Below are 17,010 nucleotides of genomic sequence, written 5' to 3' on the forward strand. Positions count from 1 at the left end.
TAAAATGAGTTGTGCTGCTCCTGAGCTTTTCCTTAACAAACAGTTATGTATCAGCAGATTCTCATATTTAATCAGCACAACAGATTGGCCCTCTGGTGTGTTTTAATAGTCTTTAATCATCCATGTCTGCTAGTATTAAATTATGTGTATATGTCTTAATTCTGGAAGAAATCTAAGAGGGATGTGATTTCTTGCCATTCACTGTATTCAGTATTGCACTTACAGTGATGTTACAGGTTGAATTAAATTTGGCATCCTTAAACCCTTTTATGTCGCATGCAACAAGGAGGGTCGTTTTAGTGACCATTCAACCTGTGTGCTGCCACAACAGGAGTTTCATGTCTGGCTGGTTTAAACTCAAATAGGACAGTACATTATTTTCATATTTTGCTGAGGTGTGCTACTGAAACACAAGTAAAAGGCTGATTTCATCACAGTGACTCACTCAAAGACTGTATTGTCTGCACACCCCACCCAAGAACTGCACAAAGGGATGTGCAATACACCCAAGTCATAGGTAGGAGAAAAAGGCTCAATAGATTACTGGAATTGCACTTTGCACTTGCATTGCCTCTTGTAAATGACATGAAAACAATGGCAGCAAAGTAATGGCTTTGGATACACCTGAATATACTTTTCTCCCATATACACACTGTATTCGTATTTTTGGTAGTGTAGATAGGATTGGGCATCGAGAACCGATTCTTACTTGGAATCGTTTCAAAAATTACGATTCCAGTAGAATTGTTTCTTTATTGGAATCGTTTGGAATCGTTTAGAGGATTTGGTTTCAAATCTGATCATCGCTTCCCAATTTAATATGCGCACGTTTTGGTTTCCAAAGCGGCCAGGCACTTGTGTTGCAGCCTTGGAGCACAGTAAGCAGCGCTCTAGTGTGTCTTTATTTTACATTCAAAATAATCAACAAAAATAAAACTTTCCTCTTATTTGTGAAAATAGGCATGTGACCCGTTTCAACTCCACCCCTCAAAAGTATGGAAGTGAAGGTTAAGAAAGCCAACACCCATGTCTTAAGCTTCAGTAAATGTGTTAGTCATGTGTTCTATAGAAACACTCCCTACATTCTGGTTTCAAAAATAAATTTGCTTCCGTCCTAGCTGTTTTGATGCACGGAATCATGATACAATTTGCCACAGACAGATAGTCTTTCATTGGCACAGCCAGTGTCTATATTGATAGTTCTCACCTGGTGACCAGATGTTGAAATAACCAGGGTTAAATCATTATCATTCCCTGCGGTTATCCTCGAGAAGTGATGACGTCATTGCAATATAGGATAAAGTTGAAAGTTGTCTCAGATAGTTGACGCAGATGTAATAAAACTCTGGCCCCTCCCTTTATTCTCATAGGCAATTAGGCAGCCAGGGTGGTTGCACAATCTTTTATTGCTGTGTGTATATAAGCATGCATGTGTCTCTATGCCTGTGTGTGCTCAATGACTATATATCATCATAAATCTGGGTGTGTGCTTGTTGATAAGTGGCTCTAAAAAGTTGCATAGTTTTACACACCTGCGTGTGCGTGTGCGTGTGTGTGTGTGTGTGTGTGTGTGTGTGTGTGTGTGTGTGTGTGTGTGTGTGTGTGTGTGTGTGTGTGTGTGCGCGTGTGTTGAAAGCAGCTCAGATGTTGCCCCTTATCAGGTGGGTGTCAGTCCATGGTCAGGTCGCTTCCCTTTATAGCCCAGAGAGTTATGGCCCAGCCTCTTATGACTTCCACATCTGAGCCTTTCCTCCACTGCCCTCTCTGCTCCCGGACCACGCCCCCCTTTGGTCCCTTCGCCCTCCCCCCCTCTCTCTCTCTCTCTCTTTCTCTCTCTCCCTGTGAGTTGGAAAAATGCTGCAAACCGTCAGACAAGGCAGAGGCCAACAGACATACACTCACACATAACACACACGCTCGTAGGCACTTTCAGCCAACATGGGCCAGATATTGAGCTGGATCCGAGGCCCACGGGACGGCCAGGCCCTGCAGGATGTGTCCGTGGAGGAGCAGGTGTGTGCAAATGTGTGTGCGTGTCTATGTGTGTGTGCTTGTGCCATGGTTTTGTGATGAACTAATCTAAAAGTATCCATGTGTGTTTTGTAAATGTAAGTCAGCTTGAAAGTATCAAGCTTCATGTATTAATGCTCTGTTTGCAGTTGTTGTTTAGTTAGTCCAGGTTGTCCTGTATGTTTGTGTGTTGTATGTCTGTTACTATTTATAAGGGAAACGCATAAGGAGGAAAACTGTCTTGGCTCCAATCCAAGTCAGACAACACTCTCTCTCTCTCTCTCTCTCTCTCTCTCTCTCTCTCCCTCTCTCTGCTGGAATGTGAGGCTCCAGGACAGCCTGTGCGAGTTCAGAACCACAGTGTGAGTTTTGTAGTAGTATAATAAAACCAAGGCTGGGACAAGGCCTGCATTGTTTGCTACCTGTTGCTACAAGTACCATCCACTGGGAAAATTGATAGACCCCTGTTAGTGATGGTTATTAAAAGAGATAGGTGTCCTGCATTTATTGAAGATAAACATTAGTTTGGTATTTTTCAGGACAGGGGTTTTAAAATTGTAGGCCTCGCCCAAATAGCATTCTCCTGTGATAGTCTGCAGTGGCAGATGAAGCAATATGAAAGGGTGTGTAGCTGGAATAAGCTTAGTGTTCTTTTTTTCTTTGCACAACTTGGAATTTTGATGTTCTGTAGGTCACATCCTGTAACCTCAGTGCCATTATCTTTTGTTACATTTTTACATGTCGTGCAGACAAAGCGAGTGTGAAATATGACCGGTCTACATTGGTTCTCCTGATGTCAGTACTTTGTTATCAGGGTTGTGTTAGTTTGCTCTGAGTCACTCTATGTGTTAAAGGTGAATATGTTTCCTGGGAGGAGGACTGCACACAGATAGCTTTCAGATTTTTAGTTAAGGTTAAGGTTTTCATTGTTGTGTTTTGGGCCAAATATTCTCAGCTGCAGCAGTCTGCTTCCCCCACAACTCACTGTCGTCAGTCTTAGACCAACAGGAAATGGCCACTGAGAAAAGATATCTTGACTGGACATGCACAAAGTCTAAAAATGACAAGAAGATAATAGACATAGCAAACAGACAAGCTGAGTGGATGTTTAACACTGTGTTTGCATGCTGTGATACCACTGACTATTTCAACACTAGTGCAGTTGATTTGTAATTGATTTCTAATGTGCATCATGTACAGCATTTTTCAAAACCTACTGAGAACAACGTTTTTATTACCTCTACACTAAGCAATATTGTAAGTACAGTAGCACTGTTTTAATAGAGTTTAAATGTTTTTAAAGTCAAAATACCACAGTGTTAAATTACTCCATTACAGGTAACAATTGCACATTCAGAATTCAAAATGACTTACTTAAAGCAGCTATAATAGATATTTTTTATAATAACAATACGACAACGTGACAGGTGTCACCCGAATCTGCAGCTTTTATATTATTATTATATAATTGGTGTATTGTGATAATTGTACGTGTAAGCAGCATTTTATTGTTGCCGTTGGAACTGATTCTAACTACTTTACATACTGCTAGGTCTTTACAGGTTTTGTTTGTAAAATCTTAATGGGCAAAATAAACTAGTAAGGATAGCAGTCAAAAAAACCCTTACTAATCGTGAACTAGAATTATAAATTAACATAAAATGGAAATACTCAAGTAAAGTACCTCTAAATTGTATATAAGAACAGAGCTTGAAACAGGTTCTGACACTGGTTGGTTTTATTGTATCAGCCTAAAGCACAACGTTGCGCTTCAGTACAACATAGTGTGAAGGAAACAACATATCCAAAATTGATATAAATCACCACAGACCACCTGGAGCCTGTGTGATGTACATCATGTCACAAGGTGTGTGGATGCTGAAGTTCAAATGTCATCCACAGCCATTTACTAGAACTCTCACTGCTATTTGGAGCCACTTGCGTGCAAAGCTAAAAAATAAAATGTTTCTAAAGGCAGGAAGACATCAGCTGTATTGATGAGATGCTTCATTACATTGCATTTTGTATTAAGTTCTTGTGATGTGTTTGTGGAAGAAAGAGAGCGAAAGCATGTTGTGTTCATGAGCATAAATACACAGACATTTTTGTTGACACATATCCTGCACAGCTAAATATTAGCCTTCCATTTCCTGTTAGATGTGTTTTAAATATGTGTTATATGTTAAATATGTTTTCTATCCCATTGGAAGCCTGTGAGATATTTCCTAGGTCTCGTCACGACTCGTCAGATTTCTCACTTCACTGTCAGTTTGACTTGAGTTGACTGCTTTTGTCACGCCAGTTATATAAAAGCAACTCAGGGAGAGTTTCCAGGCCTCTGGGCTAACCGGAGAATGTGCTTTAGCGAGACGTTGTTGTTCAGCACAAAACTCTCTCTGAACATGTGTTCCGCTGTCTGTTTACATCTACCATGCTCGAGGAAAAGCTGGTGCTCGTAGCCACATACAGTAATGTTTGTCCCAACAAGTAAGATGATGTCATGGAAGACCCAGCAGACTGACGCTAACTGGAAATTGTAATGTGATATAATGATTTAGATTCTTAGTATTGCTTCACATAAACACATGGAAGTGGAAAGCTGAAGTTGGTAACTATTCCCAACTATATATTGATGTTATTTTAGTTCTTGTGCTCTAAAGATGTATTCTGTTCTATACTTCAATGTTAGGCAAAGAGTTTGGCGCTGATTTCTCCGCAAATTTAAGACATAGGCCTTATCTAAACGATACTGTAGGTTAGTAGAGAAAGGGTCTAGTTTTTGTGTGTTTATGGTGTGATGAAATGTGGGTCAACAAACCAGGAGGAAAGTGCTGTGCTAAATTTAGAGATGGTACATGGACATGCCATGCAGCTATAGTTTACTGTTAAGTGAGTGTGTGTGTGTGTGTGTGTGTGTGTGTGTGTGTACAAGAATAGAGTTTCACAGGGGTGACTATTTTTTTTTTTTTTTTTATCATTGTCACTCTTTTTGATATTGATGTACTGATGTCACTACTCTACAATCAAATGTTTTAATTAAAAAGAAATGATTTCTATTGAATGGAGCTGTAACATTTACATTATCCCTTTTCTCATGGCCCATGTGTGTTCTCTGGGTTTGATTTTGATTTCAGCTTTGCGATACAGGCAGCGCTGTTCAACAGCCAACTCTCCTATCTTAGATTTCCAAGCATTTCAACCACTCTTGAATGCACCACAAGTCAATAGCCTGCACCTTAAAATGCATTACGACACAGTGATATGGCACCCTTAACAAAAATAAAAAATATTCACAGTAATGGGATCCTTATCTCAAACAAGCTCATTTACACAGAGTGGATGTCCAGACAATGGGAACAACACGCATCAGACAATAACACTATTGTTTGCTCTGCAATCCTCAACAGTGATGCAAAGAATATCTGATGAGTGCTAAAGCGCTGGTTTGGTTTGTGTTTTTGGTAGACTAAACCAAGTAATACCAAAGTAAGTGAGAAAGGACAAATGTTTTAATAAAATGCATTTATGTTTCACCAAATATGGAATTTGGATATAGGAACATCCCTTATAGGAGTAATAATATTTGAGTAAATTTGGCTTGTGAGAGAAAGTTACATTTAGCTTGATGCAGACAGTTGTATTTCATTTCAAAAATCCAATAGATGAAACAGAATACATTAACTTAATTTCAAGGAAAATATATGCAATCATTGACTGAAAATGTGTGTGAGATTAGATGGATACTTTCCAGTGTTTTTAGTCAAACTAGTAAACACGAATACTCATTGTGTTTTGGAAAGATGTTGCATTTATTGAACTTTAAACAGTGAAACAGTTAAACAAATCAACAGTGAAAACATCTTGAACTGTAAAATGTCCCTTAATACTTTTCCCATTTGAATTTTTTTTTTCTCCATTCAGAACACAAGACGAAATAAGAGTTTACTTGCAAAATGTAATGTGCAAAATAATCGAGTTTTGCGATTAGTCTGTTTTTTTTTTAATCATTAGGAGCCAAATCGTAATCGCGATTAAAATTATTTTGATTTATTGCACAGCCCTAACACATAGAGTATTCCTTCTGGCAGGTACTGTTCTTTTTACGGATTCACACACTCTTTTATAACCTCCAGAACTTTTTGGCAAAACAGTAAAACACGCCTCAATCCCTCTAAGTTCTACCAGTATGGATTCAATGTGAAATGTTTTCATTGGGATCTCTTGCCAGCAAAAGTATACAACACCAGTCCTGTATTTTCCCACAGACTTAGTTTAAGAAACATGATATGTTACAGCCTCCCACTTTTCCTGTGAGCTCCTAAAACCAGAATCAGAGATTCAGAGTAGAATCCCCCCCCCCCCGTTCCCAGCTTTGATGGGCCAATTTGCCTGGATGGGTGGGTGCGCACGGTCTGCATAAGCTCATTAGTTGTCAACAAAGATAAATGTTACCAGGGTTTACCAAGTAAGGCGTTTGGATCTAGTATAGGCATGCATAAAACATGCCAGCTCTGTCGCACACACATAAACACTCACAGAGTCAAAGACACAAAAGCAAAGGGGAAGGCTCTGTTGTGTTTATGGAGTCAATCAGGGTGAAGCTGTTAGAGAAGTTTATTTTGAACGGTCCCACAACAGACACACATTTCTGCCACGGAGATGCCAGGGCAGGGATTGTGCAAAACGTTGAGCATATTTGCCTACCTGCCCTTTTAATAAAGAGGGCAATTTAGATGAATTTAGAAATAAGGCAGACCATTCCTCTCGAAAAGAAAATACCGAAAATACATTTACCATGTTCAATTCTGATCTCTGTGCAGCTTTATTTAAGGTGATAACCCTCCGTCCTTTAATCATCAGCTTGCTTTGGCTGTTGTTAAACGGTAACTACCGTTTTTTTAACCTGCACCCTATTTTCCTATGTTTTTGTGTCTAAGTGACTGATGGGAACAACAATCTTTGGAATTTGTCCAGTATTAAGCAAGCTCTACAGAGCTACAATTTAAGTTAATAGGGCAATTGTGCAGCTTGTATTTACCATCACAAAAGTGCTCGTTTTGCCGCTGACAGGCTCAGATTAATATTCTAAGGGTCTGACAACATTATGGAAAGGATTTCTAAAGAGGTCGACCTTTCAGTTAAAGAGTAACTTTTTTTTAAACCCACCAGACTCCATGTAAATAAACAGTAATTTAAGCATTGTAAAATACATTTCATTCAAAGTCAACAGAAACAAAATAAAACTATGAAAAGCCGTTTTCGTTCGTCTTTCCACTTTTACAACCATTACAACTCTAGTTTTCGTTGAAATAAACACATAGTTTACCAATTTACATGTAGAAATATGTTGGCTCTATACACGCTAAAAGTATTGCTTTTTTAAATGTAGTCTGGTGGGTTTAGGGCTAGCGACTTCAGAGCGGTTTCTGGTAAAACAGAAAGGTCTCAAAGGTTTTAAAGGTCTATCTCTGAAGGGATCCTTTCCATAATGTTGTCAGACACTTAGAATATTAATCTGAGCCTGTCAGTGGCAAAACGAGCACTTTTGTGAAGGTATAATAGAAGCTGGACAATTACCCTATTAACTTACATCGTATTGTTTTGCCGCTACTGACTGCAGCGATCTCGCTTAATACTGGACCAATGTCAGATTGTTGTTCCCATCAGTCACTTAGACACAAAAACATAAGAAAACAGGGTCCAGGTGGAAAAATCGTAGTTACCCTTTAAAGCAAGTTTATTTATGTTAGGGCCGGGCGATATGGAGAAAATCTAATATCACAATATTTTTGACCAAATACTTCGATATCGATATTGCAAAGATATTGTACGGTTGACAATTGCTGCTTTCCCAAAATATTTACATGAGATTTGTGATAAATAATCATCAGTAATGTGGATATACTGATTAAGTGGGTAAAGGCAAATAATAGAACAGATGGAACAGTCTGGTTTACTGTAATGCAGCTCATAAAACCAGGAAAAGACAACACTTATGTCATATTACGATATTACAATATCCAAAATCGAAGACGATATCTTGTCACATATCACGATATCGATATGAAATCAATATATTGCCCAGCCCTAATTTATGTTCAGAAATGCTTCCAAGAGAATAAATATGGTTCTTAACAGTTCACTGTGGGATGACGTAAATAATAAATGTCATGCCAAATTCTTTGCTAAACACAGAGCAAATAACACCAAACAACACTGAAACGTTTTGTTATGTATAACCTAGGACAGTTTTAGTAATATTCAAATTGTTAATTTGCTTTGCATTAGTTATGGCAGTGTCCATAGTGTCCATTCAGCATAATACAACAGACTGATACACAAGTTGGCAGACAAAGTGAGCCCACAGAGCAGTTTCAGATGATGTTCGGACAACCCTCTATTTATTTTCATCTAAGTGCTATGAGTATTTTAGACACAGGGGGGTGCTGTTCTCCAAAAACCTCCCCCTTTAACATGTTTGACATGTTTTGTGCTTAATCTGAAAAGTAGTTAAAGTGTCTGGATTCATTTAAGCATATGCCAAACTATCAACTAATCATTGCTGAAAGTGTGTGTGTGTTTAGATGGTAAAGGTAACAGTGCTGTGTTTCTAAAATTCTTACGTAACCTCTGGCTGCTGTCCAGAAGATGTGTTTCCTGTCTGTTCCTTTGTTCAGGGGCTACTTTAAAAAGTTGTGAAAGGCCAGAGAAAACATGTCTGAATGTTTTCTGCCCAGTTGTGTCTTTCTTTAATTTACAGTTTTTCTTTTTCTCTGCTCTGTCTGTCTTCTGGTGTGGATTGGACAATGTGGGACGATCCCATTTCCTCTCTTCTCACACACACACACACACACACACACACACACACACACACACACACACACACACACACACACACACACTGGCTCTGCAGTCTAGATTCCTAAGCAGTGAGTCTCTCAGGCACACCCAGACTCTGCCAAACAAGACTGCTGCAGCAAATCCACTTCTGCCTCATCATCACAGCTTCATCCTTCAACTCTCCCCGTAACTGTTCCTGTGAATATCTAAGTGTAGGCCATCTTGTCTGTTATCGTACTGCAACATCCCTCCTCTCAAAGCCTGCCCCGACCCAGCCCAAAGTTTCCCTAAAGCAGGCTTATTTATTTTTCCTGGCAGGCAGTGAGCAGTGGGTGGGTCTTTGTGTGTCCGACTGTCCAATCTGACTGAGCCTGCTCTGCTGCCTTGTGACTGAGAAGGTGGAGCCAGAGCAGCACAGGCTTGTTGTGCCCCTTTCATGAAGGTGGAGCAGCAAATTTTTCTATATGTGTGTTTACATATGTGTGTATGAATGTGCGTGTGCTTGACATACAGTGTTTCCACGGCGGGAATCTAAGGTGAACCAGCCTCAAGAGAGCATCTTGGTAGTATACACAGCAGCATACATATATAGAGGAAACACACTCACAATCAGACTTATGGTATGTATCTGGACTGCATTTCCACTTCATGCTCGCTCTTTTGTAAATGTCTGTGTGTGTGGAAGGCTTCCTGTCTGACTGATACCTGTCGAATTACTGCTGTGGTTACGATCAGATGGTTGGAGGCTTATCGTTCTGTGTTGGCATCTAACAGCAGTTCGCCATGTTGTGTTTGTGTGAGAGCAGTTTGTAGTGGTCAGGTTAGCTGCCTTTCGCATGTCAAGTTAAGAAAAGTTGAGGACTGAAGATTACTGTGTTAGTGGTATCATTTTATGGACCCAGAGAGCAGTTGTCGCCAAGGTAACAACAAAATAAACAGTAAATAATCATCTGTATATACTATGAGTGCACTGCACTAATGTTTAATAATAATTAATACGGCATCAGGATCTGACAGCAACTGCTAATGGGGCTTTAAACAAAATTATCTAACGGTATCCAGACTTCTATAAACTAGGGTTTGCTGGTTATTGTTGATTTAAAAAAAAAAAAGGAAAAAAAAAAAAAGTGTGCGTCAGTGTGAACATGATGGACAAATATAGAACAAATGCTGTGAAATAGAAGATCACTGCATGTGCTTCTCCTCTTGATTCTTAGTTGTAACAATGTATGTTAGTTTGCAATAAAAAGCTGATGAATGAAAACCAAACCGAGAGAAGTAACATATATTCACCCTGCACGGAATGAAGCGGAGTACAGTGTGATAAACTAATACATGAAACCAGTACAGTGCTGTTAAAGTTTTTTTTCTTCTCTCCTGTCATTCATGTGACTGTAATGCGTATTCACAGCACAATGTTTGCACAAGTAACATATAACAGTAGGTGTGACTAATGACATCAATCTTGAGTTTACCCAGCTGTCTGTTTGCTCATCATAAGATCTTCCCTACAACAATAATATTCATTCTTCATGCAGCTCTGCACTGGAACCTCAGTCAGACGACAACAGTTAGCTTCGTTGGTACTTTTACACTTCTGCTCCACATTCTTTCCTTGTAACACTGACTGCAGCATTCGTCATTTCCCCCACTGAGCCAAGGTGATCCGTATTATCACTACTGACCATTTAGTCAGTTGCCAGTGCTATACTGAAATCGTAGCACAAGCTACGAAGCTGCTTTCAGCCATATTCTCGTGTCTACATGTCTGTGGTTTGTTGGGTGGGGCCCAGCATTAGTCATCAGTTTTCATTACAGGCACAAGCTACTGCTTTGAAAGCTGTTGCTAGGTAATGCCTGGATATACTGCATTGTTTCTTTACTTCTGACTGAACAAATACTTAGTGAGTTAAATGCGTCATGCAGAGAGCAGGTCCCCTCTTGGTCTGAGGTTTATCGAAAGTGCAGGCATTGTAGCCATCTAAAACTGGACAAGCAGTCAAGCGGCAAACCTCGAGCACGTCGACAGTTTCCGTCTGAGATGATGTGTCAAACTGCATGAATGCCAGTTTGAAATGAGCAGTGGTTTCAAATGGCACTCTCTTGCCATCATCCACACTCTCAAATCTTGTCTATTTTGATCACACACACCACAGCTCTCCTAGAATGGCCATGATGTTCATATCAGTGTCCTGTCCCCAACTACGTCAGTCAGTGTTGTCCTCACTGGTTGCTGCTACAAAAGCCAAAGCTCTGTGGCTTCAGTCTATGTGCATGCAGATTGTGTAAGTGTATGTGTCGGTGTCATCATGTGTCTCACCACGGAGATATGATCAAGCACCTCAAATAAAGTGGGTTTTGGTTTTTAGGATTTATGTCTCACTGTCAGATTTTTAAAACTTGTCTGTGTGACTTCTCGGGTTTTGATGAACGGAGGTTGCAGCTGCTTTGAGAACAGAATTCCCTCTTGCTGTCAGTCCCATAAACTGTTTGATCACTTGCTTCTTTGTAGATCTGTATGAGCCCGACATGGACTTAAAATCCTGGTGACTTGTAATGGCATTGATTGAGAATATACGTCAGGCTCTCTGTGCATATATGGTTAAGTGTATGTGTTCACATGTATCATAGTGCTTATATGTTTCAGTCTACATCTGCCCTGGTTCACAGTCTTTCTTGTCTGTCAGCTGTGATCTTCTGTTTAACAGCTGTTTATATGTCCCTTATAAAACAGATACACGGCAACTATCGGCCCCTTCCCTTACCCCGACAAAATTTCTACCAGGTACAACTGTGTGAAATGTCTACCATTTGCACACGTTTATTTTGTCTGTGTACAGGGCTGGACAGAATAACAGGAACACTGAGTAATGCTGCATAGCATAGTGACATCACAATCTGCAGTATTGAATTACAGTGTCAGCAACACTGTAATAGCATCATAAAGGTAACATTTACTGCAGGGGTTTAATAGGATATATTAGATTTTAAGGTGTTTCTGTTACTTTGTCCACCCCATGTATGACTACTCATCTTGGCTGTGTGAGAAAAGTCATGCTGTGTAAATCAAAGCCAAAGTCACATACTATTTGGGGCTAGCTTCTGTTCCCCTAATGTGGGTTTCTGTGAAAAGCTAAAGATGATGATGGAGGCTTAATGATTTTCTGTCCAAATTCAATGGTCAGTTGGTATAATATGTAAGGCATGTGCTAAAAACTTTAGCTTGCACTGTATGTGTGCTGTTTGTATTGTGTCAGTGGATGGACAGTATGTTATCTAGCAGAGAACAGCCTGCATGAGGAATGTAGGAATGCTGCAGTTTGGGGTTACAGCACACAGAAAGCATGCAAAGTGTTTGGATGGGTCTCAGGTGAGCACAGAGTTCAGTTTGTTGTAATAACAAACCTCTGCTTTAGCTTTAGACATACAACTGAACCTCATCGATGAGTGAAGGAGTAGATAATAAATGCTTAACTTAAACTTGCTTACAGTTTAATGACTTTTCTTGCCGTTATGCAAATAATGTGTATAGGCATAGCATATACATTTTCTTCTTTTCTCTGAGAAAACTTTGTTCCAAATTTATGTATTATTGATCATTTTTATAATTTGATACAGCAAGAGTCATCTTGTAAACACACTATGTAGTGCCCATCCTGTCTGTTATACGGTGCATTGTTTCCCTAATAGGCTGTGAATGAAATAATTGTTTGCCTATTGCAAAAGTATATCTGGATGATTTGCTTTATGTGCTGCCCAACCTGTCTTTTGTTAACTGGCATCTGAAGGCAGGGCTGGTGGGGCACTTGTGCAAAGGTTTTGATCTCAGACCAAGCCTCGGGGGAGAAGTTTTTGTTTGTTTTATTTCAAAATAGATCTCCTCACTGATGGAAGTCTATATCCACCAACTTCCACTTCCGGGATTGCTCCGTTGCCGCCGGAAATTCCGCTGTATGTCCTTCTTTCGACCAGATGTCCGTTACCTTATGCTTTCTTTGTGTTGGAATTTTAAACTCCGGTGGATTTATGAGGACTATGGTTAACTAATCCACACATCTCTGCAGGGTAAATCCAGACAGCTAGCTAGACTATCTGTCCAATCTGAGTTTTCTGTTGCACAACTAAAACAACTTTTGAACGTATACATTGTTCCACCAAAACAAGTTCCTTCCTGAGGCTATTTTGCAGAGGCACCGGGGCTCCATGCGGCGCCTAGCGCCGCCCATGACGATTGTCATTGGTTTAAAGACATGCCAATAAACCAGAGCACGTTTTTCTCCCATCCCGGAATGCTGTGTGGACTAGCCAGACCGTCTTCCGCAGCGCTGTGGAGGAAGGTCTGTCAAAGCGAGACTACACAGACGGTTATGCAAATGCATGTGGATGCTAATTAATGCAGGGGGGTCAAAGAGCAAAAAAGCGATGTCACTTTAACTTGAGATCAGTAGGTAAACACATGCTTCCATGGTTTGGTCTTTCACTTTGATTTAAAATGTGTGGCAAGTTCCTAATTAAGTTCGGAAATGGTCTTTAAGAGCTTTTCTGTAAAAGTAAAGTATAGAGCACAGTAAGTAATGATGTCATTCATTTGGTCACAGGGACATGATGTAATTATTTCCGATGAGTAATCTGACATGTTATGACAAGAAGGTAACACACCACTGTGACCACAAGCCCTTTAATCAAATGAAATTACTTATTCAGTGTATCTTCAAATTATGTCTGTGTTGTACCCATAGCAGGGTAGCCAGGCTAGCCGTTTCCCCCTGTTTCCAGTCTTTATGCTAAGTTTTGCTAACCGGCTGCCAGCTGTGGCTTCATATTTACCGTACAGACATGAGAGTGGTAACAATCATCTCATCTAACTCTCAGCAAGAAAGCAAAAAAGAAAGCAGCATTTCCTATGATGTCGCACTATTGCTTCAAATGAAAACAATAAAAAGCTTCTTGTAGAAACACATGTTTATATCATCAATGAAAAAAATGTGTCAAAAACGTAGAGAAAGTGTTTTTTTCAAGGTTGACAGGAAGACAACACAAGGGTCCAAAACACATCTGACTCATCATGCATTACCACCCAGCATGCAGCACAACTCTGCTTCCTTCCTTTCTTTCAGTTATTTTTTGTGGTAACTTAGCATGTGCATTAATCAACATTTCCTGCAGTAACAGAAGCAACATGACATGGGATGCCCTGGCTGCTTGTGACCTCACTTCCTCCTTTGTGCCACTTCCTCTCTCTAAACAGCATTATGTTGACCCTCCAACAGTCAGTTGAATAATAATTATTTCTAAACAGAAAAAACATGTCAAAAGAGAAAAAAGGAAGTAATATAGGACAGGTAGGGGCATGTTGATTATTATTTATTTGCTGTAATATTGGTCCTCTTACTTCCTTCTCCTTCTAATGCATCAGTTGTAATAGGCTATTGCCCATATATGCTAATCCTGAGCTGGGTTATGACCTTTAGTTGTGTTAAATGTACAGTAATCAGTGTGTAAGGCAATCATGACTGAGTTGCGATCATTTCTAAATCATAAGTCCCAGATTGCCGACGGTTCAGAGTGGTGTAATTCACAATATTGTGAATTACACCACTCTGAACCGTCGGAGAGAGCGCATATGCGCTCTGTCTCTCTGTCTTGTCCCGTCTCTTGTTCATTCTTCACTCCCTGTAGTCATTCAGACATATAACCTGGTTTTACCCTCCATCCTGCCAGCTCAGTGTAACTGTAAAACGGCTTAACAGGTTAACTCACTCAGAGGCTTATAGGTGCGTAGACATGGGATTTTTTTTATAAATAGGTTGTCTAACGTTAGCTAATTTACGAGAGTGAGAAACTCAAGGCATTGTGAGCTAACGCAACGTACAGAGTAACGTTAGTACAGGGGGGAGTGACAGGCTGCGGCTGGAAATCAGAAGAAGGGTGGGAAATAGTTTTAACATGACTTTAAAATCAACATCCACCGAGTTATCGGCGCTTAGCTGGGAGCTTCATGGAGACAGCTGTTAATGTTAGCTGCCCTACTGTCAAGAGTTAGCTTCGACTTCATATATTACCTTCTAACAGCTGTATTCTCAGTAATGTGACAATCTGCAAGAAACAGGTTGCTTCACTAAATCACTAAAATAGTAGTAACAGCACCGTTTGGCTTAGTTATCAATGCCGTTAGCATCGTGGCTAACAATATTGTTACTTTATGACAAATCATTTCGGCTGTGCTTTCTAACATGATGTCATTGTGCTAACCGAGCACCGTTAATCTTTACCACAGAGCCGCTTTACTACACTTGTTAGATAACATTTCATTACAGAGTTCTCTGTTGATTTGTGTTTGTCGTTGTGTGCGTGGTGGAAAATAATGTAAACAGAGAGCGGCGTGCCAGAAATGCAATGCGCCGTGACGTAGGTCCCCTTCAAGGACACCAAGCTAATGTTGGAAGTCCCTCAAGTGCAGTGTTTCTCAAATGGGGGTAAAACGTGTACTTTGGAGTACTGCAGGGGGTACATGAGATTTCTTTAAATATGTTTTAAAAGTATCAGTCATGCATAATTCCCTGAAAAATTATACTATAATAATAAATTAATTAAGTCATGGATTTTAAACATTTGAAGTAGCATTTAAGTGTTTTTCACTTACAAAGTTGTTGTTTAGGGTGGTGATGGCGCAGTGGATATGACACATGCCTTTGGTGTGGGAGACCCAGGTTCGATTCCCACTGCGATACATCAACCAATGTGTCCCTGAGCAAGACACTTAACCCATAGTTGCTCCAGAGGCGTGCAACCTCTGACATATATATAGCAATTGTAAGTCGCTTTGAATAACAGCGTCAGCTAAATGACATGTAATGTAATAGTCAATCAGACAGTGGTGGTGCAGCGCTGTAATGTACCTCTTTATATAGCCTTTTTTTTCTACCGAAAAATGCTTTGCTCTGGTCAGGGCGTACTTGGCTCAGAGAATGTTTCACAGGGGGTATATTATTGAAAAAAGTTTGAGAACCACTGCTGTAGTGGAACAACAACCACGTGCTTATTGGCATTGACATTGCATAAGCCTGAGTAGTGTAGTACATATAACAGGCTGCATTTGAGCATTTAATATTCAAATATTATTCGAATAAAAAAATAACAAATGAAATACAAATGGTATTATAGAGGAAGACTGACAGCTCTAATATATATATTAGGGATATATATTAGGATTATTCGTATTGAACCGTTCGGTACAAGGCTTTTGATTAGGTACGCATTACAAACCGAAAGATTCGTTGGACCAATCCAATTTCATAAAAAAAAAGCTGAAATTGTGTGAAATCTGGGCGCCCAGATAGCTCAGTTAGTGGATCGGGCGCCCATATATAGAGGTTTACGCCTCGACGCAGTGGGCCCGGGTTTGACTCCGACCTGGGGCTCTTTGCTGCATGTCATTCCCTCTCTCTCTCCCCTTTCATGTCTTCAACTGTCCTGTCAATTAAAGGCCTACAATGCCCCCAAAAAATTATCTGAAATAAATAAAAGATTGTGTGAAATATAATGTTCTCAGTGCCGCTGCACTCAACAAGGCAGCCCAAACGACGTAACAGGCAACGTGCTGTCTGCTCCTCCCACTCCCAAAGAAAAACACTCAACGGTCAGGCATGCTACGCTGAACTAGCTCGTTGCAATATGGCTAGTAACGTTAATGCAAATATTACCACACCAGAATTAGAAGATCCTCCAATAACCAGTAGGTCTGGCGTTTGGAGCCACTTTGGTTTCCCTGTAAGTTATGAGGGTGATGCCAAGAGAGTGGTGGATTAAAAAAACAATGGTCCTTTACATTGTAAAGAAATATCAGTTTTGTAATTGTTCTGTCTAAGTGAGTGAGGACTTTCCTTTAGACAGAAAAGAAAAGTGTATGGTCCCTGTTCCCTGAATGAGGTCAATGCACTAGATTTGTTTTGTTTTATATCGTTTTACAGATAGAGTAGGTCTAGACCACACTCTACTGCATGAACTAGTAGTTGTAGTAGTTCATGGCATAGTAGGGCACTGCAGGGCGTGGCAGGGCGTAGCAGGGTGTAACCGGGCATAGCAGGGCGCGGGGCAATGGCTCTTTAAAAAGAGGGAAAAGGTAATAGACCAAATAGGACACTCCCAATAGGTAAAGTA

At 40.1% G+C, this 17,010-nt stretch overlaps 1 protein-coding gene across 3 annotated transcripts in view; it reads left to right on the forward strand.

Annotated features, from left to right (window-relative positions):
* The first annotated feature begins 1,791 nt into the window (after positions 1 to 1,791).
* cast (calpastatin) overlaps positions 1,792 to 17,010 on the forward strand; it is a 36,769-nt gene continuing 21,550 nt past the window's right edge. The window contains exons 1-2 of one of the 3 annotated variants that reach the window (XM_036001845.1): positions 1,843 to 2,013; positions 11,585 to 11,635. In XM_036001845.1, coding sequence (XP_035857738.1) covers positions 1,939 to 2,013; positions 11,585 to 11,635 — 126 coding nt within the window. In that variant the 5' untranslated portion in view covers positions 1,843 to 1,938. Of the gene's footprint in view, positions 2,014 to 11,584; positions 11,636 to 17,010 lie in introns of all 3 variants that reach the window. The other 2 variants (XM_031277573.2, XM_031277580.2) reach the window with 2 other exon arrangements.

This window comes from Sander lucioperca, chromosome 6 (genome assembly GCF_008315115.2).
Source record: "Sander lucioperca isolate FBNREF2018 chromosome 6, SLUC_FBN_1.2, whole genome shotgun sequence".
Classification (NCBI taxonomy): Eukaryota; Metazoa; Chordata; class Actinopteri; order Perciformes; family Percidae; genus Sander; species Sander lucioperca.